Source organism: Silurus meridionalis, chromosome 5 (assembly GCF_014805685.1).
Source record: "Silurus meridionalis isolate SWU-2019-XX chromosome 5, ASM1480568v1, whole genome shotgun sequence".
In the NCBI taxonomy this organism is placed as follows: domain Eukaryota; kingdom Metazoa; phylum Chordata; class Actinopteri; order Siluriformes; family Siluridae; genus Silurus; species Silurus meridionalis.
The window spans coordinates 15,439,156-15,463,314 of record NC_060888.1 but is presented as its reverse complement, the minus strand read 5'-3'; the positions used below and the strand labels follow the sequence as shown (position 1 = coordinate 15,463,314).

Sequence of the window (24,159 nt, the reverse complement as noted above, 5' to 3'; positions counted from 1 at the left end):
GGTTTATTTTTTGCTGCTCTCTTGTTGTTATAACCAAGACAGTCTGCATTGGAAATTAAAACCATAGAACATTTTTACTCTTATGCAATACATAATTGTCTTATTTGTCCATATTTGTAACTACTGAAACAAAAGAAAACAATCCTGCACAAAAGTTCAAAAAGAATTACAGCATATGAACAAAAGTATTGGGACGCCTGACTTTTCCAGCCATATGTGGTTCTTTCCAAATCTGCGACCAGAAAGTCGGAGGCACACAAATGTTTAGAACGTTTTTGGAGGTGGTAAAAAAGTCCCCTCATGTGAACTAGGAGACCCAAACCTCTAAAAAGCAGTCTCCTCATCCACACTACGTGTGTGCTCACCTCTCCTCTTCCTCTCTCTGTAGTCTGAGCTGTTCCTCTCTCTCTTTCTGTTCACGAGCCAGACGCCTGTTCTCTGCCAGGATCTTAGCAGCTTCAGCAGCAGAGTTAGTGCCGGCCGTAGTTTTCAGACTAGGATCTAAAAAGAAAAAAAAAAAAAGGGTCACAGTCAATCAGTGCCTTTAACAAACAAATATGCACAGATGTTTGTCCAGTAACAGATAATGCTTTATAACACACTATAAAACTGGCATGATATGTATATGACAGCCTGAAATTAAACAGGAGCTTCCAGGCATGCAGACTAATGGCTCCAGAAGAGGGCGCAGTAAGTCAGTACAACTGTGTGTTGACTACAGTAATGCACTTATGGGTAATTGTACCAAATACGTGCAAAACATAAAATACATAGGGAAAAGGGTGAAATATCTACTGGACTATACATTTACTTTATTGGACCCTACCATCTTTGGGCTTGGTGCTGGAAACTGGGCTTGAAGTGCTCATATCTTGAGGCTGTGTTGTTAGAGCAGTCATTGGAGATGTGTCTTTGGGTTTGGACTCTCTCTTTCTCAGAATAGGAGGACCTGTTGGGGTGAGGGCAGGTTTCTGGATAGGTGGTGGTTTGGAAGTAGGCTGAGGTGATGGAGGCCTCTGCTTCACTCCACTGGGTGAGGGCGGCCGATTACGAGGACTGTGCCTGGAAGAGATGCACACAGTTGAAAACCCTCAAAAAAATGGAAATGAGAGTAAGATGAGTGAGGAAATGTGATGTAGATCTCTTACTTGGCTGCTCCAGGTGATGGCGTTCTCGTGGGTCCACCAATAGGGCCTGGGGAGGGAGAACGATGGCGACTGGGAACTGTGGAAGGTGAAGGAGGACGTTTTGCAGCCGGTGAAGTCTTGTCCTTTTCAGCTTTCTGCACGCACATACAAACAGTACGTACAAACACGTAAGCACATAGAAAGAGATAAATGTTTTTCAGCTTTTGTCACTGATTTCAGAAGGTTGACGGTTTCTACGAGTGATCCAATTTTTATTATTTGCAATGTGTTCTTTACGTACGTTTTCTTCATTCTTCACTACCTTCATTACATATTCTTTACTTTAGTAGATTTTAATGCTGTTAATGTAAAGCACATTGAGACGTGTTAAGATAGAAAGTTCATAATCCCAAAGTAAATCCAATAACTACATGAACAAAACATTGCTAACTTTACATTTTATACTAAAATAGTGTAGTATAATATAATATATGTATAATAACAGCAACAACGATTGATCATATTCAACAACTCAGTCTGTTACCGCAACAAACAGCTGACAATGTCAAGGTGAATGCACCAGGCCTCTGAAAGTCCATCTATTTATATTACACAAGTCATAGTTGCCAAAATCAGAGCAGGGTTCCTCAAATGGCAGTAGGACAAAGGCAGAGGGTGTCTGGATAAGTAAAATGTCAATTTCTAACCAAACTAATTTTTAACCTAATAAAATACTTATTTTAAATTGTGGCTATGTGTTATTTAGAATATATAATGAAGAGGAAAGTACTGCGTGTATCAGTGCGAGTGGTTTGGCAGACCGAATGAATGAATATATTAAGTTTTAAAGAGCATTGCACAATTCCAATTTCAGAGTCTGATGCATACAATGTCTAATGACTCACTTTTCTGGTAATTTGTTGAAGAATAAAACAGTTCAGCGCTAACCATTATGGCTAGTTTTTAATATTTTTAATTTAATATATTTAGTAACAAGGCTAAAATCCTCTAAACATTATAGGTTGAAATGTCCAAAAGATAAAATGTCAGCAATGATTTTATTACCATGGTTCATGCAGTAAAAAAAAAAATATACTAGATTTGGAAGGAGAATTTAAACCAGGGCCTGAGGTGACAAACCCTACTTTGCATCTGAATAATGATCCTTGCTTTGTGCATTGATGGCATTCTAGCTCAGAAAATGGCCAGGCCACAGAACATCTCACTGTCATTTGCAGCAACTGCTATTGCTTATTTTGGTGAATGGTTTAACCAAAAATTTATTATTCAACATTTTTTTAAACACACTTTGTTTTTGATCACCTACTACAGTTTTAATCTCCCCGTAAACGGCTAACAAACAAGCATAGTGGCGCTCAAACAGTATCTGATTCTGTTTGCTCTACCTGACAGAGAATACTTTTTAATCAGATCTAGTTTGAGATAAAGGACTGATACTGGACAAGTCTGCTTTGCAAAACAAATCAAAAGGATGTATGCTTCTAAACCAGATACACCAACGTAAGCGTATTATTTCATTGTACTGTTATTACAGGCAGAGAAAGATAGAGAAGAGATTAATAATCTGACATATTTGATGCCCTCATTATATTATTCTTGTTTAACACATGAGGTGATGGGGGCTGAGGAATTAATCTTCCCTTACAGCCACAAAGTGAAGGTTTTTAAGCATCTTTAAAACCTATTAGGCGTATTACCTACGAAGTAAATAATGATTTTGAATAAGCTCACCTGAGCAATGTTTGAAATGGAGTCGGAAGAGGCAGAGGTAGAGCTGAGGCTGGTTTTTTGGCGGTCGGTGCTGCGACTCCGCAGGGGGCCACGAGGGGAGGGCTGCAGTGGTGTGGATGACACTGATCGAGGACACAGGTGAGACTCTGATAAAGGACATGGTCAGTGGAGTATGAACGGGTGGAGCCGGGAAAGGGACCAGAAGCAGGCCAGTGGATGAAGCACAAGCAGGAGGAGTAAAGAAGAAAGAGAGAAGAGGATGGGGATGATAAGAGCACAAAACAGTTTGCTATGTGTTAGATCTATACTGACTGATGGAAAGTTCGCCACTAATTCAGGAGCAAGCAATGATTGGCTTGGGTGGGCGAGGCTGGTGGGAGACTTTTGAAAGACTGAGACAGACACTGACACACACCCGCACAATTAGATTTTTATATATGCTTATACACAGACACACAGGTAACAAGACAAAGAGAAATGGTTGGGGATAGGTGCACTCGCATCCCAACACAATCACCAGTGAAAAGCAGTTCTTAAGCAGAATACACACTGGACACTTGATGCACCAAAGCAAGACCTTCAGCCTTGAACAATGAACAGCCCTCATATAGCCGAGCAAAAACACACACACACCCAAGCAGACACACAAGTAACAAAATAAAAATAATAATTCTGTCTGACTCAGTATTATTGTGAAACTGTCTAAAGATCTAAAGATATTTCTGCAGAGAACCGACGTTTATTTGGAACTTAAGACACTTTCACGTACAATAAAGCATTGTTCTATTTTCTTCTGGGTGCATTCACATACGATGCAATGACCTAAGAATGAAATAGTACCAGTACCAGGAACCTTTTCATACAAAATTGGAGCGAATGCAATTACTCATACTAAACACATATACATGTAAAAAGTATATGTACACATTTACTCTATATAGAAAATATAAACTTATGTACATACTGACACATGAATGCATTTATTTATGCATGTATGTACACGTCAGTCACACACACTACAGCATATATTTTTTTTAGAGGAATGATTTGCTTTTAAATTTTCCAACACTAGTCACTAACCAGCTGGATTTGCTCCAACAGGGGTGAACTGAGTACAGGTTAATCCTCATTTGGATAATCAACCGGGGTTATAAAGAAAGAAAACACTTGACGATAATTGAGCCATAAGCTGCTGCTGATTCATATTGTGCTTGTCTACTTCAAGGGACAGCGTCACAGTCTTCAAATTCTACTTAGATTATATAAATCACCGGGGTGAGAAGAATAGACACTATTTCAGTCCCTATCAACCTAAACAATTATTAAAAAATGAAGATTAGCAACAGTAAACCATACATTTGAGGCTTGTTCAAGGCTCAGTTGAATGGTGAAAATTAAAATGCTTTTCATAAAATGCAGCAATATTTGGGCAAATAAACAAAAGTGAAAAATCAGATTTTTTTTTACAGCAGCCATTTATACAACCACTTAATTATTTATTCAGCATTCTGAGCTCAGATCATTCCATGTGATTTCTACAGTCTCGGCAAAGGTTTAATTAGCTTTATTTGACATAATTACTGTCTCAATTGAAAGAAAGTATTTATGAGCACACGTTCACACTAACATGCTTCCTGGTTTTGTATCTGTTTACTAAAGTGAAATCTGAAACCAAACCCAATGGTAGACAAACCAAAAGCATACATTTTTTCTGATTCAGACAGGTGTGCTCTTATAACACAAATCATTTTGTGCTGATCTCACAATTTTCTTGACTGTTCACCGACTCTCATAGACATGATAAGCTTAAGTGGAAGTATTCAAGCATGCTTGATCACTGCACGTTGTCATGCGCCACAGAACACCAGAGCATAAATCATCACCAACACTACAGTCATCAGTCTCTACATAAATAGGTCCGCTTCACTCTTTCTAGATATACTCTAGGTTACCTGTCTCATCCGCTCCATTTGCTGAAAGGGCTGCTGCACTCTTGCTCCTAGCTAGAGAGGCCTGGGTGGGGGTGAGGAGACGACTGAGGACACTGCTGTCCAAGGGACTGGCCAACGGGCGATGGGCTGCACACGCAGCATGGCAACACCAAAAATATAATAATAAAATAAAAAAAAAAAACAGAAAACAAGAGAGATAGAAATGTTGAAGGATAAACACATAGTGGTGTTGGAAAGGTGAGGACAAAAGGATAGGGAAAAATAAAAATGCTTAGATTACAAAATAATAAGACACCAACATGACACCAATAAATATTGCTCTTAAGTCACCAGGTGGTGATGACTGAAGTCAGTCATGCTACTGCAGTGATATTAGTGGAATATTAGCTATGAATGATAAAAGGGAAGGTAAAACAAAAGTGCATGTGGATCCAGCATTCAGGGTAGAAATCAAATGAAAGGGAGCAAGAGCTCATTAAGAGACAGACATAAGGCAAATGTGTTCATGTTTAGGATTTCAGCCTTCTTTGGCACAGTGTTAAGGGAGGTACAGTTCTGTCTGGCTGAAGTGTTTTGAATTGTACTCTGGTTTTACTAAAAGGATGCAGGTTATCAGTGAGCAACTGATAATTTGGCTGTAGGATACAGACTTTTTAATAGGATTGCACTGATACACAGTCTCTCTGTCTATCTCACTCACACTCACACACGGACACAAAGTATATTCTGGAAGAGAAAACAATGATCGTTCACACAAAAAACATTGTTAGTAAACAAAGCTGCCATTCTCGGTCCGGAGCTTAGGGAAAGGACGTTTCAAAAGTTGACCTCAGCATGCACAGCACATAACAGCAGCATACATAAGCCTTGTATATGAATAGCATTGTTGACAAAAACTGCAGAAAGAGAATAGCAATGGCTTTTGCTGGTACCAGAAGAAGACAAGAGAGTGTGAAGTCTGGCTTCAAATGTCCACCAAGAAATAATCTTTAAACACTTTAACTTACTCAGAGAATTAAAAACCATGTTAAGATGGACATAAAGAATAAAACCTCGTGCTGCAATGCTGCAATTTATAATATGGTTAGTAAAACATCATGCTACAAATGTCACATGAGCACGGCAGGCAGCTCAATACAGCATTTGCACTTTGTTATTAAAGGGATGCACAAAGAAGCACATAAAACTCTCATGATTAGACAAAGCACCTGATTCAACCTGTGTGGGTTTCTCTGGTTTACCAGTGGGAGGAGCTCTATTCCCCACACGGGAAAGGGAGGAGCTCCGTTTCTTCAGGACAGGGCCTAAAGACAATCATCACCGACAAAGTTAAATCCTAGTATGTAAAACAGCTTTCAAGCATTTGACTCTCATTTCTTTTCGATTTTTTTCCCAAAGGATGCATGCAGCGATATTAAAGTAAGGGTTAAAAAAAAAAAAAGTTTTTCATTACTATAAAAAAGGTTTGAATAAGACTAATAAAATACCAGCTGTTTTATTTACATGTAAAAAATTTCTTTTGATATGTATAACCATGAGGTAGCCGGATGGCCATAGCAGAATTTAAAACGAGTAGACAAGCACATCTTACATATCAAATAAAATCTCAGGTTCTGTTGTCCACTAGTTAATTATGAATAAAACATTAAAAACATTTAAATTAGCTTGTCCTGGGTGCTCAGGCTTTTGCATCATCCTTCCATATTTCACAACTTGTGACAGTGCTGTTTAAATCACCATGGATTATTATGTGGTTGTTTATTTATTAACCGATTCATTTTTTTTTTTAATACACATTTTATGCAGATCTTTAGACAATCCTTCTGACTCTTATTTATCTTTTGCAAAACTGCCTCTAGAAAGGGAAGAGGGGGAAAATCTGCACCTGTCTGTTCCACCTGAGGCTGCTTATGTGCTTCTTTAGAAACCCGAGGGACAGTGCTAGGCAACCGGTTCAAAGAAGAACTCCTCCGCTTTGCACCTACAAGACAAAGAGATCTCACAACCTCATTCAGAGATTAAGAAGAGATTACTTTATGATGTCAACGCTTTGAAGGTTCCAAGAGCCCATATTTGGTTATTCCCTACAGAGTGTACATTTAAATATATAAAAAAAAAAAGAAAAGGGGAAAATGTTGCTGGAGCAGTAGATTTTAAACAAATCTGTAAGCTTCTTCCTAATAAATAAAATATAAGCACAAAAATACATTTTATATTGTACATGATTTCACTTATCATATAACCTGGTAGTCATGCTTTATGATTTCAGGAAACACATTCTATAACCCATCCCAGGGTAAAAAGGGTGTAGTCTTCTTAAGGGAAGAAAAAAATCAAGATGAATCCAAACAAATAGTGCTAGCGGTGAAATCAGGTGAGTCAATACTGAATGATCCCTCATTCCGATCCCATAAAGGAAAGCTGCAGAGAAGAACAGCACTACCATAGGTATTGTTAGTGCAGCCTTTCTGTCGTGGTGAAACTAAAAATAGTTATTCAAATCCCATGACAACTCTATTTACACACAAAAACAACCCTAAAAGGTAAGACCATCAAGCAAGAAATCAAATAAAAACACATACATGCCTTTCCCTGGTGATTATTACACATAGATTTGTTAATTACATTAACAAAGATCACATCAATAGACGAATTTTGATTTTGAGACATGCAAGAATGACACTTCCTGCATGAAGGGAGAGAGGAGGTAAAAAACGTGTGTATGTGTGTGTGTGTGTTGGGGGTGTGGGAGTTATATAAGCAAGGGAAAACTTACTTTTGTCAGGAGAATTAAGGAGGGCTGCAGATGAGGAAAGGCGCTTGCTGATAGCAGGGTCTGCAGACTGTTTGAGGTTTGTAGTAGAGGAGGAACGCTTGTCTACTGGGTCAACAAACAGAGAGACCACGGCAACAAATTAGGGGAATTAAGACAACACAGGATCTTATAGGTGTGACAAGTCTAAATTAAGGAGGATCCTAAAAAAAAAAAGGTGGGGGAAAAAACTAAAGCAACTTTAATTCTTATACTAATGGAAACAAACACAGGGTTTTAGAATACTTGAAATGTATGAATTCCAAATGACCATAGGATAAACACATTTCAGAGAATTTCCCAAGATCACTAACGCTCTCATAGCCGGAAGAACATCACCTAATAAAGTCAGAAAGTTGCAGAAAGATGCATTATGTTCATAGCATGAAAGTTACAAGCCAAACAAAGGCATTCCAGTCTAGCAGGCAATTAGCAGTGAATGAGTCCCAATCTAAGAGCAAAGACACATTCTTAAACCCTGAACTATACATGGCTATTTTTTTTTTAAGTGCATACACAAAACATTGTGACATTGTGGGTGTCCCATTTCAGTGAATAAGTCAGGAAAAAAAGAGTGAGAGAGATAAAAGGAAGCACCACATGTAAACTTCCTTGTTGTGAAAACAAAAGCAGGTCAGTGATGAATGCATGAGTGAGAAGGAGTGAGAGAACAGAGCCGGTTCGTGCTGAGCTGTGCCACTAGGGGCAAGCAAGCAAGCATTGACCACCTTGGGTTGTGTGGCTTCTGGGAGGCTTGGAGATCGGAGAGGCTGGGGAGATTACTATAGTGACTGGGGAAGAGGTGGGACCACTGTCACTCTCACCTGTGGGAGGGGCATGGATAAACACATCGCTAAGGGTGATTCATACACTCTCTCCACAGGAATGGAGAGTAGGAAAAACACAGCTGAGATCATTAGGGAGTTACCTGTTCTCTAACAAACTTACATAAGCTAATGTAAACCAACAGAAAAATAACGTTTAAAAAACAAAAGAATAAACACACACACACACGCCGCTGCCGCAGGTGGTTCTAGTGTTATATATGCAAAATTTAACCAACAATGACTTGCAAGTATTTCATTGCCTGCACCAGCAATTTCACTGTTTGAAGAGCTTGTCATACTCAGACTAATATTCCAAAGCAAAGCTGTTGACACCATACAACAAATATTTGCACCTGCAAAATATTATTTTATTTATTTATTTTTCATTTTATGTATGTGATTCTGCCCAGAATATATGCTCTAGTGCTAGAAATCATCATTTTTGGGAAACAAATAAAGGAGGAAATTTCTATTTCAGTTCTCATACCATTTCTGTTGTCTGAATCTGTCAGGCCACTCCAGGACCATCTCTTCTGCCTCTGCTCCACTTTCTGACTGCGCTCTATTGTGCGCCGCATCACTGCCTCATAGTGCTCCTATACAGAAAAATATTACACAGTACAAGCATATACTATCAAGGAAAGAACAAAGCTTTCTTTCAACCTTTTTTTTAACTCACAATTCTTACTATTATATGTGATATAACAATTAGCATGAAAGAAAAAGTTTACCTTCTCTTCCTCCAGCTTTTGTTTCCTCTTCTCCTCTACAGCAGCTCTTCTTTGCTCCTCTTTCCTGCGCTGCTCCTCCAGCTTTCTTTGTCTCTCCTCCATCTGTCTCTCGACCTGAAGCTTGGCTTTATGCTCCCGCTCTAGAATCTGAGACCCGCGCACTGCTGTGTTGATCGCACAGATCATTTTTGCTTGTTAGCACAGTGTATGTTTCTGCACATTCTAACAAAACAAACAAAACACCCATGGCTTACCTTGCTGCTTCTCTTGCTCATCTCTCCTTTCTTTGGCTACTCGAAGCTTATCATCAACTCTAAGAACTGCTCCATCAATCACTATAGGGAATGCAAACATACTTCATGGCCCGGATGTCATGCAGTACACTTTACTCTAATTAACATTGCTCTTCTTTAGAAAGACACTCGGCTAACAGCAATGATGTCAGACCGTTAATCCAAATCACATGCTCGCACATGTGACTGATATTTTAGATTGAATTAAAAGCTCAAGCAACCTCATGCAGCATTTACACACCAGGCATAAGGCCTGTCAGCAAAGTGCAATAATAGCGTTACTCTTAATAAATGCATTTATTGCAACACCTCATGGTTTAAACTCAGAACCAGACAGTAATATCACTATAAAAATAGTATTTACAGTCAACTACCGATAATTTACGGTTCGTAACTCGCGGCTCTGAAAATTTGCGGGTTCTCATTTGGAACCTAACGAACAGCAAGTTGCGGATTATCTTTACATTTGTACGGAAATACGCAGCGGGACCGGATGTTCAGGAACGTTAGGAATAACATATTAAACTATGTATTTGGTCAAATACTTTTCACTATTTGGTGTATAAAGTGATGTAGGGGCAGCGGGGTTCAACCAAAATTCGCGGATTTTCAGAACGTAACACCCCCCACAAAACCTTATGGTCCATTTAAGATCAAATCCACTGCTTAAACACAGGCTTCAACAGAATTATAAAACATAGGGGGAAAAACTAAATTGTAAAGCATGGGGGACATTTTACCTTTTGTAATAAGCAGTTTACATGGTCAATATATGAGATTGTGTGATTAATATCATTGAGTTGCTTTCTTCGTTTTACACATTTAGAAATTCTAATCAATCAATCTATAATATGGTGTACATGGGTTGGAGTGGAAGATCATGAGTGGCATGCTGTATCTGAACACATTTGAATGAAGTAGAATGCTGACTGCACACCAGGCCAAAATCTAGACGAATATCTTGCAAATGGAGACCAAATGTGTAATGTGGGGGAAAAAGCACATACAAATCTTACTGCTGTTTTACTTACCATATGTAAATAGCTGTGATGAGAGAAACAATACCACATGGGGACATTATCATTTTAGCAAATACCTGGTTTAGCATGGCTCTTGGTAGCGCTGGCTGTAATTGGTGCCGTGTTGTTCCCGGCAAGGCTCCGTCGCTCTTCAGCCTGCGCTTGGGCAACTGCAGCTGCATGGGACACAAGAGACAAAAGTAACAAAAACAATAAAGAACAGCTCCCCGATATAAAAAAAATAAAATCATAAGAATATAAGCAAAGTTTGTCTAATGCATAACTGCTTTCATGCAACACAACAAGAGGAATTCTGTTGTTGTGGAATTAACCACAAAAAGCAAATGATATAACAACTGTAGTCAGATTACAAATTGTGAAGCATTGAAGAAAAAAAAAAACTATTAACAGTACGTAGGTGTGTACACAATACATGTACGGAACATGAATAGAAAATTAACTATTTTCTTGTTTAAATATGTAGCCTCGGTCATGGAACAATGCAGTGAATCTTTGAGAGGAAAAAGAGGAAAGAAGGGCGTGATCAAAGTTCTTTTTAACCTGAATGTGTGTCAGTAAGAAAGGTACGCTATGTAGAGTGAAACAAGTCATTTGAATAGTTTAAAAAAAGAAAACATGGAACCTGGAATATAATAAATGTTTATAATGAAATATTCTTGATCTTGTTGATAGCAGTCCAACTTTGCTGTCATCAAGAGATCTTTTCCTGCTCACCATTTTTTAACCAACATTCAATATCATTGTAATGATCCAAATACAATCTAGATACACTACATACACAAACATTTGTGGACACCTTTCCATAAGATTCTTATGTGCTTTATAACTCTCCCATTTTACATTTAGTGCCCAGTCGCTGTTATATAATAACCTCCACTCTTCCGGGAAGATGTTCCACTAGATGGAATGGTATGGAAATTTGTACTCAACCACACGGTTGTTAGTAAAGTAAAGGCACTAAAGATCCTCCACCCCAAACCATATAAACAATATCTTCATGGAGCTCACCTTCTAAAAAGAGCACAGTCATGATGGAGTAGGTTTTTGTCTCCTAGCACAAGAGAAGAGTAAATGTAATGCTACCACATCCAAAGACATCCTATGCAATTGTGGTAACAGTTGGTAAAGAACCACAATTGACTGTTGCTATCGAGTCTTTTAGTAATCGAGTATACTAACGATATTTCCAACAATTAATCAAGAAATCGGATAAGAAGTACTTTTTCTTGATCCAAAACTTTGGAAACTTTGTCATTTTCTTTGGCCTGAATCCTATAGAAGCCTGTTTTCGCCACACACACACAAAAAGGTTTGCCTAAATGCGACTTGTTCCTCTCAAATTTCCGAGTTTATTTTCTCATAATTCTGACTTTGTTTTTTCGCAAACATCCAACATTTCTGGTGTGTCCACCGGTAACCGTGTTGTCAGCCTGAAGTTTGAAGCTGTTGGTGTATGAATGAGGCTCCTCTGCTTCATCTGACTTGTTCAGTCTCCTTCAGAGCTAATTGTTAGTTCTCTCCAGGGATCAGAGGCTTAGTTTAATAACATGCAATTCTACAGATTGAAGCCGATTTCATTTTCAAGTGTAAAGCGTACAGAGGAGTGACGCTGCCTGAAAAATCAAAAAAGCATTGATTGCGAGGATTTTTTTTTTTCCATTCTGCAGCGTGTTTTTCTATCCATATAGGTCAAATCCTTTGGATGATTTTTTTGGATTTAAATTACTCGAGGAACTGTTTCAGCCCTGTATACGACTAATAAATTCTAGTCTCAGTACTTTTGTCCGTATAATGCATCTGACCCTGCTGCACTGTGCTAGGGGTTAAAGGAAGGTATTGTTTTCTCAGCTTTGTGATTCGTGATGAAACTACGAATAAACTGAAGAAAGAATGTCTGATACTGATTTATAATGTTCAGTACACAGGCTCTAAATCCTGGAAACTCAAACAGTGCACATATTAAGCTAAAAAAAAAAAAGTAGGGTTTAAGAGGTTCTAACAACGTGGTTTTAGAGCACAATATTGACACATGAAGTTAGCATTATTATTTGATTGTTTTTGACCTGTAAACAAAACCCACACATCTTAAATGTCAATTTGTAGAATTAATGGGGAAAAATGTACCAATTAATTTCCACTAAAAAAAATAAATAAACTGAAGCTTCATAATTTCATAGCACACTAATCATTAGACACCATCTGGTTTTGGGGCGGTTCTCACTTATATTGCTGAGTAGCAAACTGAGCATTAATTTCCAACACAGCAAAAAAATGTAAAAAGGGAAATGGCCAGACCGGAAGTTTGTTTAACAAAAAACCCCAAAACGAACAAAGCGAGGCGATCAGCAATGAACAAAAGCACCTATAGCGGAAGGAGCCGGTAGAAGACACAGTAGAGGAAAACAACACAGTGTAATTTATTACACCAAACTATCAATTCACAAGCAATACCTGTGAAACTTCTACATTAGAAACACAATTTTGTTAAGTGAGCATTTGGGCAGAAAATGATGCGCTACTGACAGATTTAAATCGATGTACTAGAGTATGATGTACATTTAATCCGAAAAAGTTGAAAAAGTTTATTTGTTTAACAGACTAAATGTATACTTTATAGCAAGACTGAAAGAGTGCAACAAAGAGTTGGAAAAGACCTCAGATGACACAGATGGCTATAATAATAAAACTGCAAAAGATACAATCTCTACAATCTTTTTAACAATGCACACAGACGCACATGCACACAGACATATGCACAAACCTTGAGTTCTCCAAAAACTTGATCCCTGTGTCAGATCTGATCCTGAATCGAGTGTATGCAAAATTCACACAACGATTTCAGTTTCAATTTCAACTTCAGCGTATCTGTGTAAATAAACTCACGTCTGGACAGAGCGTGTGCAAAATCGGGCTATTTATATAATAATAATAATAATAATAATAATAATAATAATAATAATAATAATGAGTATTTATATAAATCACATCATTAATAATTAAAGTATGGATATAGAGAAGTATAAGTAATAATAAAAATCTACAGTAAATTTAATAACATTAATGATCCCTTTTTTCAAACACAGGGATGCTTGCACTAAAAATAATAGATAATAGAATTTGGTCTTACAGTATTTTATCTAAATCTATTCCAGCAAAAATCATTCTTTCCTTAACTGTTTATTTGCTTATATTATGCCACTGGTCAAATTTTGAACGCTAACAACCTAAACCATCTTTTTATCTTCTGAGGTGAACTTTAGAAAAAGGAAATGCCACAAGCCTGCCTTATACCGAAGACTGCCCAAAATGATGTCCCTTAGATGTATGCCATTTCTTTCTTTCTTTCTTTTTTTTTTATGGTTAGCAAGTAGCCTGCAAGCTACCTGTGTGTCCAAACTGAGGTAAAAGGAGCTATTTCAAGAGCACTTCAGAGCCACAAAGAAGCCGAATCTGCTCAGTATGCAAAAGGACATTGAGTCACCTTCTGCCACTGTGAACTACACAACATGCAGCATGCAAATACACAGCTGCCAAACAATGAACACTAGCTAAGCGATTGAGGCCATCTTACTGAGGCAAATCTCCGGAGCAGAAACAACACAAAGCATCAAACTAAGGAGAAAAACTAATTTCAGTCAAGCAAGTGCTATGTATACAGACACCATATGTCTGTCCTTTCTATTACAGTAAATTTAAGACTACACCTCTGAAGAAATTAGGCATTTGTGCATCAGTATTTCGGGTGCAGAAAATCCACACCACCATCTATTCTCACTGATTGGCAGCATAACAAAAGGTGTACATTAGAATAGGGCTAAAACAATTCCTCAAGTAATTTGAATATATATTATATACACACAAAAAAATTGAGGCAAATGCTACCTTTAGTCCATTTAACTACACACAGAGCACTGTGTTTCCCCACAGACCAGTATTACTGATGCACCACCAGCTAAACTAGGGACCGCTCTGGGTTCTCATTTATTTACGTGGCATACGCACAAAACTGAGCTAATAACATGCGTACGCCATTTTTACACAAAGGTTGTGTAAATAGTGGCGCACGTTTTTAGTCTCGTTTTGGGAGCATGCCACGTTTATAAAGGAGACCCCAGGACAGGTAAACACAGAAGACGCTGCAGAATGAAGAACGTAGGAACGGAGAGAAAACAGCGAGGGGCGAGGGGAAGATTCAGGCCAAAGAACACAACAGTAAGTTTCCAAAGTTTGGGATCATTTCAAACCAAAACAAAGAGAACACTGTACAGTGCATTTAACTTTTTTAAAGTAGTCTGAAAATTATGTTTATATTTTTATTTATGATATTTTATTTATATTTCTGTATTTGCATTTTAATGTAATATGGCAACTGAATGCACTAAAAGGGTTTAGTTTTCACAGATTACAATTTCAGCAACAAATTACTTTTCATTTTAAGAGACCAGTCTCATTTTCATGTTTATTTAACATTGCTCTTTAATGAAGAAAAAATACTTCCAATAACTCAATTCATTGATGGACTAATCCGGAAAAAAACTTGATTACTAAAATAATCAATAGCTGCAGTCCTAAATTAGAATGTCACAAATTTAAATATATTATATATGTTATAACTGCAAGGTACATAATACCTATATATAAAATTAAAAAATACATAACTAAACAAATAAATAGAAAAGGTGTGCAACTTGCATTAATAATAATATTCTTTTAAGTTCAAGCCCAGCTAAACTACACAGTATTCAAGTAAATCTAAAACCAAACACAAAACAAGTGCAACTTGGTGAAGCTGCCTTTAATATCTGGATCTTCATGAAGGCTCCCGTAAGGTTCTGTCCTGCTCCCGCTAATATGTTATTATCTCCTGCCCACAATGTTTTAAGTTTTGTCCCGCTCCCACCTGCAGGTAAAATGTATTAGTAGGTTTATTTTCAATGCCCTGACTTCTTCTTCCTACTACTGTTTTTTTTTTTACTTGCTTCCCTTTTGAATATAAATAAAAAAGAAACAGAACAAACAACCATGTTTCATTTTATTTGAGTAAAGGATGAACACGGAACTTTTCAGAACATAGAACATCGACTGAAACGATATATTATTTAAAAAAAAAAAAAAAAAAACAGGCCACGGTTTTGTTGTGGTGTTTCTTTCTTTAATAATGGAGTAATATCTATAGCACTCAGCGATTCTCCTCTCTCTTGCCCTTCAGACATTGTGCCTTGGTGTGTTCTAGTAGTTACCGAGCATGAACCACGAGTTCGCTTTCGACCTTGTGCCTGTAACTTGCTTTATTTTATTCTTTTTTTAAAGACCATTTTGCACGAGTACAGTGAATAATTAATTTTCCCACAACCCGCACACACACACACACACGAGTATTTTATCACCTGCACCCGCATTCACCCATCAAATCTTTCCCGCACCCCACTCGTTTGCGCCGGGTCCCGCAGGAGTGCAGGTCTCTACTCTCAATGTCTATCCTATCCACCTTCTCCGCCACCCTTAGTAACAAATACAGCTGTGCCCTCACCAGCGCAACAGTGAAAAGAGACACCTCTCTAACAGGGTAGCACCCTGCCTCGTTCTGAACGTTGTTTAGGCGACATATTGCGGTATAATAAAAATTCATATCATGAGAGAAATAAACACCGATATTCGGTATGAACCGGTATACCGCCAGCACTAACTCAAGATCTTCCACTTAAACCCATGTAAACCATATTGTTATGGGGCCTGGGCACAGGGGCACTTTCATTCTGGAACAGGTTTGGGTCTCCTAGTTCTAGTGAAGGGAAAATGTAATGCTACCGCATCCCAGACATCCTGTACAATTGTGTGCACCTCCAAATTTGTGGTAACAATGTGGAGAAGAATCACATGTGGCCGGAAAAGTCATGTGTCCCAATACCTCTGTGCATATAGTGTAGCTCCCTGGAGCTCTAGATGCTTTTGAATTCTGCTTAAATACACATTGCTGTATTCACAAGCTACTATGTTAAAGTATAAGCCTGTGAATCACAACATGTTTAGGAGAAGCTTGTCTTTTTTTAATCTGCTGTATCTTTGATTAGAGAAAAGCTGTTATTGAGAGTTAGGGTTTACTTCATTTTTTAAATGTTTATTACACCAGTATGTACAGTATCTCACTCTATAATATAAAGTCAGTCGCATTGTTTAATACACAGATGTATCAAAATAAGGGCCTCATATAGGAACGCTCAAGTATATAAAATCACACTTGCACACGCAGAACTTTTCTCAAACGAGAATCTCTTTGCTCATGAGTCAGTCATTTTATATGGAATGCAAATTGTGTGATGCAAATAAAAAAACCTAAACATTTGCTTTCACGTATGGTAAACAGGTGGCAGTTAATACTATTACTGCTGCTGGCCGTATCAGTACGTCTGCTCCCACTGAAAATAAATGATTTGCGTTTTAATTAATCACTGCATCTTCACATGCATCAAGAGTGAGTCATAGACAGATGTGGCAAAAAGAATCTGTTAATTTTCCAAAATAAAACATTGTTCAGAATCAGATAATAAATAAAATGGAAATAATGTAAGTTATGTATTCTTTCTGTGCGGCCCGGTACCAATTGACCCACGGACTGATGTCGAACTGCTCTAAGGTACAGCTGACATTCATTTGATTAAAGTAACAAGCCATGTTACTATACTACTTAATTGTATTTACCAGCAAACTAAATTCATTTAGTCAGAGAAAACTTTATGAACAGTCATGGAAAAACACTACAGCCCTCTGTATTCCTCCACACTGGGAGGAACACCAGGCAGTGAAAGTCAGCTCACAGCTAGTCAATGGGCTCCAGTTACGGAAAGCGGACGGCCTGAGTACGAGCTAGGGCAGCAGGAAGTGCTTTATTGCTGATGTCAATAATGCAGGCCTTCACAACGGGCATTACTGCGATTTCCCATCTCGCCTTCTCTCGGTTTCATTCACTCATATTCATGATCTCACTGCAGGTAACAAGAGAGACATGACAGCATTAAACCGAGTCTTATTCTCAAGTACCGGCATTATGGCTATCAGTTAGGAATCCTTTTTGAATGCAAAACAATGTTCACAGTGCCTTTAGTACAGTAAAATAAACATAATACAAATATTCAAATATTAGAATCATAATATAAATGTGTACAATACAACTACATTTTCACACTGATGGTATTAATGCTGGACCTTTTACTAACAAAACACATTAGTTCCCAGTGTGGTTATTTATAAACTGAATTTAAGTTGAAATGCTTTCAAGTTACCAGCTAAACAGGCTGATGTTATTTGTCACATACACATTCATACAGAGTACGCCATGCAGTGAAACGCTTTATGACTGTCCAACATTTAAACATGAAAAATAGATATAGAATATAAGCACAAAAAATCAAGTCAATAAATAAAAAAGTGTAAAGTATAAGAAAAAAAAGATATATACACATGAATTGTAAGATACTGTAATATAAAATAATAAAAAAGAAAGAATTATATATATTTAATATTTGATATATATATTAAATATTCAAAGATTCAGCTGTTACGCTTCAGGGATCTCTGTGAACCACCAGACCCTACTCTGAGAACCAGAAATATAAACTACATAGACTACACCATATTATCCAGTATCTACAATGTTAAGGTGCATCATTTATTATAGTTGTAAACTTTATCAATGTTTAAAAAAACAGCAGTACAAATAAGATCTGTATTTCCCTGAATGATCAACAAACCCTTTAATCAGGACTCGTTGTCTTTTTAAAAGCATCAAAGATTTAAAATTTGTTTGAAATTTAAATCGTTTGCAAATGTAGGCTGCAGAGAAAACACACATTATATATAATATTTCACTCAGACATTTAAACCCAGATAATTTAAACCCAGATAGCCTATATGTGAAATTTTGCAAGAGCTTATAGGTTTTAAACAGAAAAGCACTGCCATTACCGATAAATATTGCATCATCTGACATCATATATCACATGCCTCTGGTACAATCCAATAAAACCCCAGCAGAAAAAGCAGGACATCAGCATTATGTTGGAATCTTCCTGTATCTGTGTGTAAAAGTGCATCACCTTCACTACCCTAAAAGCTATTCACTCTGATAACGGTACCTAACCTAGGAAATGGAGTACCGTTTCAGTATTGAGTGTGAAAAAAAAGAAGAGCCTACAGTACTGTATTTTCACTAAACAATTTATGTATACAGATAGTATGGTTTTAGGTTGTGTTACAAAACATTCTATAAACAAGGTGCGATAAACCTTAATCCAAAGGATAAATGCTCATATAAATAGTGCAGTCATATAGCCATCACTGAGTTTTGGTTTTTGCCCAACAGCCTCTGACTATACGAAGAGGTACAGGTAACATTTCCTCCAAAGCAGGCCATACACTCCATTCATGTCTGTGGTATTTTAGTTTAGAAGCCATTCTGGGGCAGTCTCTCTAGTCCTCAAATTCACCTTTCTGGTTCTGAGTAAATGCTTACAGGCAGATATATCATTCAATCTCTACAAGGTCAGATGATCTCTTGCATCATCTGCTTAGGTTACCCCCTCTCCACTTTTAGCTTCTCATTTTCTGGGATGGCAAAAGGTGCCTGCAGTGAGATGTTGTATTCAGTTTGGCAAGACAAAAGTAGGCCTCTTTGCCAATGCCAAATGAACCCACTGCCAACTCTGGTTCTCAATGATGCAGTGGGCTAGCACTCTGGGTCAGGACATACTAGCTCACAATTGGCCTTACTGTTTACTTTAGGCATTTCTTCCTGCACTGCTCATTATTCCCACATTGCTCAGAATTCAGCATTCAGGCCACAGAGTCTTATTTGTGGCCTGTGAGACATGGTTGCCCCCGAGACTCTAATCAGTGTACTGTGCACCTGCGCAAAACCAGACTACAAAATGGTGTCTTAATCCCATAATAAAGCAAAAGATTACATCAATTTCCAAGTCATTTACTGACTTTCTACCATTTGTTTCTTCTCTAATGTTTATATTTCTGCTGCAATTTAAAAGGCTTGGTACAGTTATTAAAAGATTCATTTAGACAGCGAGTACATCATAATCCTCAAGAGCAATTTCACAACCAAGCCTTTTCCTATACAAACAAGTCTCTTTATTCAAGCCGCACAAGGTTTGATGACTTAATTGCTACACTGTGATGATCTGTTTAGTATTCAGCAATGTTTAATATTTTCCTTGAGATTTGATCGGGATTGGCAAAAAACTTGCGCATACTGGTGCAGGTTTCGCAGATTTTGAAAAGATGTTTACATAACCTAATTCTGAATGACCGTGTGACAATAGTGTCATGCTCAAAACACAAATTGGTATTGAACATCCACCACAACATGGTGCTGTGTGTTTATGCCGTTTAATGCTATCGTGATCTTTATGGCCAAAGAAGGGATATTTAGATATTCATAACGGTGCAGTTTGGGGTGTTACACAGTGACGTTCAGTTCTGACTAGTCAGTGCTACTCAAAGCTTTCAATGAACCCATGTCTGAAGTATTCTGTAACTTGTGTATGCGTTCGTTCACTTTCAGTGACCGCTTTATGGACATGCCAGGACCAAGAACACTCGGCATGAGACGAGAACACATTCTTAATGATACGGAAGTCCAGCACAGGGGTGCAGGACTCCCACAAACACACACATCCAAACAATTGAACATAACCACTCCAGCATGTTTTAAAAGATGGAAAGTAATCTACATAAATACAGAGTAACCTGATCTCAGAATTAGATCCCAGGATCCCATCCACCTCAACCACGGTTACAGTTATAAGAGCGCTTCCTATAAATAATGAGACGCATTTATTTTCAGACAGTAAATCATTTATTGTATCGTGCATCACGATATTATTCTGATAAAGTTATCGATCATCATTATCATTGGTACCGTGATAACCCTACTCTCGACAGAGGCGATCAATCGTGTTAAAAAGGTTAGATTACAGATTCAATAAACAATCGAACAATTACAAAACCAGTCAAAGGGAATTTAATACCACGAGTCTCTAATAGTAAATAAGCTCGCCGGTGGAGTATGCAGAATAGCTCTAGATAAGCTAGGCTAGTTAGCAAACTTACCCACAGTTATAAACCAACATTACAGCAAATACCATGAACAGGTTAAATATATTTACGAAGGGGAAATGCACCTGGATTATATTTCTCTGTGGTTATTCAGCACGTTGTCGAGTTGTTTTTTTGACCCTGGAGCTAATTTGGCTAGTCAGCTAAAACAGTCACAAGATGACAGGAGCATCCTTAGCTACGTGTCCCAGAGAGGCGCCAGACAAGCAAACTAGAGATATAGATAAAGACAGAGGGAGATCTTTGTCAACTAAAGCAACCGAACACAGTTCACTTATAACACTAATAATATTTTGTAACCCTTTTTTTTTTATCCATATATAGATATATACGTACACAAATAAGCAAACATAAGAAACTATACAAATATGGACCAAACTACTTAGCGGAACAGTTAGCTGCTACATCCATAATGTGTTGGGAAAAAACTAGACAGTTACGCAAAATAATAGCACCTTTTGAAACTCTGCTAAATTCGCTTTTTTATATAAAATTAACGATAGTTGAACAATTACCGGTTATCATGCTCACACTTCAATCTCAAAACCCGCTAAACCGCAGCCTGTCTGTATAAAAGTGACCGACTTTCAGCTCGAACTGCTTCACAACAATTTAACCTTTTGTTACAGAAGTCTGTTTTTTTTTTTTTTTTACATCTGCAATGAGCGAACTGTCCAAAAACTGAGGTAAAGGATGAATTCTTACCCATTTGCGCTCGCAATCCTTTCAGAGACGTTGCGCCTTCCGCCATTTTTACCGAAGTTTTTCCTTCTCTATTTTTTTTTCTCCTCCTGCTACATTCATTAGCTTGCAGCGCGCGCTTTGCCGGGCACGCGCACATGACGACAACAGAGCGCTACAGCGCCATCTATAACATAACAATAAAACATTACAATAGTGTCTTCCTCAGTCAAATTAGTTCATTACGAAAGAAAAGAAAAAACATGGCTTATTTGGTCTACTTCATAATATTAGGAAATATTTGTAAATGTAACCATAACACTAACCCTAAATTCAGTCTTGTGCAGCGGGATAAAAAAAAATACAAGGTTCCATGTATTCTGTAGAGTTCACATGACAGAATATGGAATTTGAGTGGAGCTGCGTAGTGGTGGACCACTCCTGTAAAGAAAACACTGTGCTCTTGGCAGTCCATCTTTACATTTGTTGAACACTATGTCTCCTTTCTATTATCTCCCGAGACTTAGCGTGCATGTCTGCTCATTCATTTTTCAGTTTGGTCTCAGTTACCCTGAATAATCTAGGGCAGAAGTGTCCAATCTTCTTCCTATAAAAGGGCTCTGACTGAGGGCCGTGGGCCAAAAGTAAATGTTGCATGGAAGTAGATGTTTTTACCACTATACAATGAAAAAGCTGATGCATTTGTTCATGTATGTTAAATAAAAAGTCACTTACTTATATTCTTTACCTTTAATTTACATTTGTTTTACATAAAACAAATACAAATAAAGGTTTGTGTCAAAAGGTTTGTGTCTTTCTTTTTCCCCTTTCCTTGTATATGGCATGGGTGTAGCTTGTAGTTTGGGCATTTCTAATCAAGGGACAACCCTGTTACTTAACACTGAAGCATTTGTTATTGGAAGTGGTGGTGTCAGGTGGATGGTCATGTCATATGTTAGCTGAAATATTATGAGAAATTAGCCTAAAGTTTCATTCATTGTTAAGATTTGATATTGCCCCTTTAGCTTGTTTGATAAATATCACATGTAACAGGTAAAGTGTACAAGTGCCAGGTTCACTCATGGTAGGTGCAGACTTATATAGATGTCTACTGCTTTTGACTTACAAAGACTTACATATCGTCTCCTGCATTTGTAACTCTGGAGCAGTAGTTAAGTGATATAAGTAATTTTAGGCACAGTTTATTCCAAACCAAATATACACCAAAGAGTAAAACAAAATAATATAGACTTCCTTATTATTGTAGTTCAGTGTGTAGATTATTTCTTTCCACTCCCATTGTGAACCATTAAAACCATGAAAATAAAAGAAAGTACAATCATAGTACTAAACAACCAATATCAGATACCATGGAGTTTTCTCCTTTACCTCTGGCTGGGTATGGCCTTATATTAAAGTAGCATTGCCTAAAAATACAGTTAAGATCCTTAGAAATTATGTAGTGGTACCAAAACATGTGATTCCATGTGTGCTTTGTGCACAGCAAAGTAAAATGTATTAAATCATGTACAGTAAGCATGCAAGCATTGTGTTTCTTCATGGAAAGCGGCAATAACAATATTAAAAGAAACAGAAGTAAACTGGATTTGAAAACTGAGAGAACTGGTTCTGTCATTACAGACTAAAGTAATAGTAATCTCAATGCTGTTCAGACTGGAATGTTAATTGCTATAATTATTCGTCTTCAACCCAAGTTCAGCCCCTAGAGCTGCTAGGACACAAACCAACCCAATGCCCAACCCACAGTCAAACTGAATACATTCTAATTTATCATCAGTTTGCTGAAAGTACACAGATAAATATAGTGATGCAACATCTGGTCCAGAGTGTGGAATAGACACAAACTAAATACCACATAAATAACTGCTAAAATGTTTTTAAAGTAATGGCAATGGGAAGACCAGCCACATCTGGAGAACTAAAAAACAAAAATGATTTTGTAAGTCCGGAAGACATGTAACAATTTAATTAAAAAGATTACTTTTGTGGCCAATTTTGCACTAATCATTCAACCTTTGACACGTTCCAGTTCTAGCTTAAGCAAAAAGTTCAAAGAAAACAAAACAAAAAAATATAAAGACACTTTTTGCACGACACCTGATTTGGTCTTTAGCTAAGATTTTCTATCAGAGTGTACTCATCAATGTGACAAACGATACAAATTTGGCTGAAAATATGATAGATAGCCTAATGTTAGGCAGCTTCATATAGTTCTTGGTTACTACAGTAGTTTGCAAAACTCATGAGATTTGTAAATAATAGTATTAGACACTTTGAAATAATCAATTATACTTTTAATTTAAAAACAGGGATTAATAACAAAACAGCAGTAATAAATGTGTAATTAAATAAACGATAGGTTTAAACAAAAAATGTATATTCATTTAACCCGTTCCGGTGTTATAGCATGTTTGGTTTTTTCAAGCTATGCCATATAATCTATGCAATTTCATTTTCTTGCTCACTCTGCAACAAAAAATGAGAGTGTGAAATAAATGGCATACGTGGAATAATATTTTGACATATTTTAATCACAGTAGTGTAGGACTTTGATAGACTGTGATACATGACATATTGTTCTTCTAATTTCTACTACCCAAGCATTAAAAATATTGATTCATGACATTACTTGTTAGTCTGCTTGATTTTGAATTATTGAGAACTAAATTCATGTCCTTCAGTACAAACGGAAAAATACAGTGACTCAAAGAACAGATTATAAATATAACTTTTATAATAGTGATTTTTTATTTCTCTTTACTACACCAAAATAAATAAATAAATAAATTAAAAATCTC

At 37.3% G+C, this 24,159-nt stretch overlaps 1 protein-coding gene across 22 annotated transcripts in view; it reads right to left on the bottom strand.

Annotated features, from left to right (window-relative positions):
• The window catches only part of map7d3 (MAP7 domain containing 3), a 30,323-nt gene extending 8,823 nt beyond the window's left edge, over positions 1-21,500 (bottom strand). For 4 of the 22 annotated variants that reach the window (XM_046849053.1, XM_046849065.1, XM_046849051.1 and 1 more), the window contains exons 1-14: positions 21,365-21,500; positions 10,591-10,689; positions 9,456-9,536; positions 9,202-9,365; positions 8,958-9,066; positions 8,372-8,467; positions 7,608-7,712; positions 6,717-6,812; positions 6,040-6,135; positions 4,832-4,957; positions 2,880-3,025; positions 1,149-1,282; positions 827-1,062; positions 366-501 (exon numbers count right to left, since the gene is read on the bottom strand). In XM_046849053.1, the coding sequence (XP_046705009.1) occupies positions 366-501; positions 827-1,062; positions 1,149-1,282; positions 2,880-3,025; positions 4,832-4,957; positions 6,040-6,135; positions 6,717-6,812; positions 7,608-7,712; positions 8,372-8,467; positions 8,958-9,066; positions 9,202-9,365; positions 9,456-9,536; positions 10,591-10,689; positions 21,365-21,500 (1,760 nt within the window). The remainder of the gene's footprint in view (positions 1-365; positions 502-826; positions 1,063-1,148; positions 1,283-2,879; positions 3,026-4,831; positions 4,958-6,039; positions 6,136-6,716; positions 6,813-7,607; positions 7,713-8,371; positions 8,468-8,957; positions 9,067-9,201; positions 9,366-9,455; positions 9,537-10,590; positions 10,690-21,364) is intronic. The other 18 variants (XM_046849064.1, XM_046849067.1, XM_046849054.1 and 15 more) reach the window with 17 other exon arrangements.
• Positions 21,501-24,159: the final 2,659 nt, after the last annotated feature.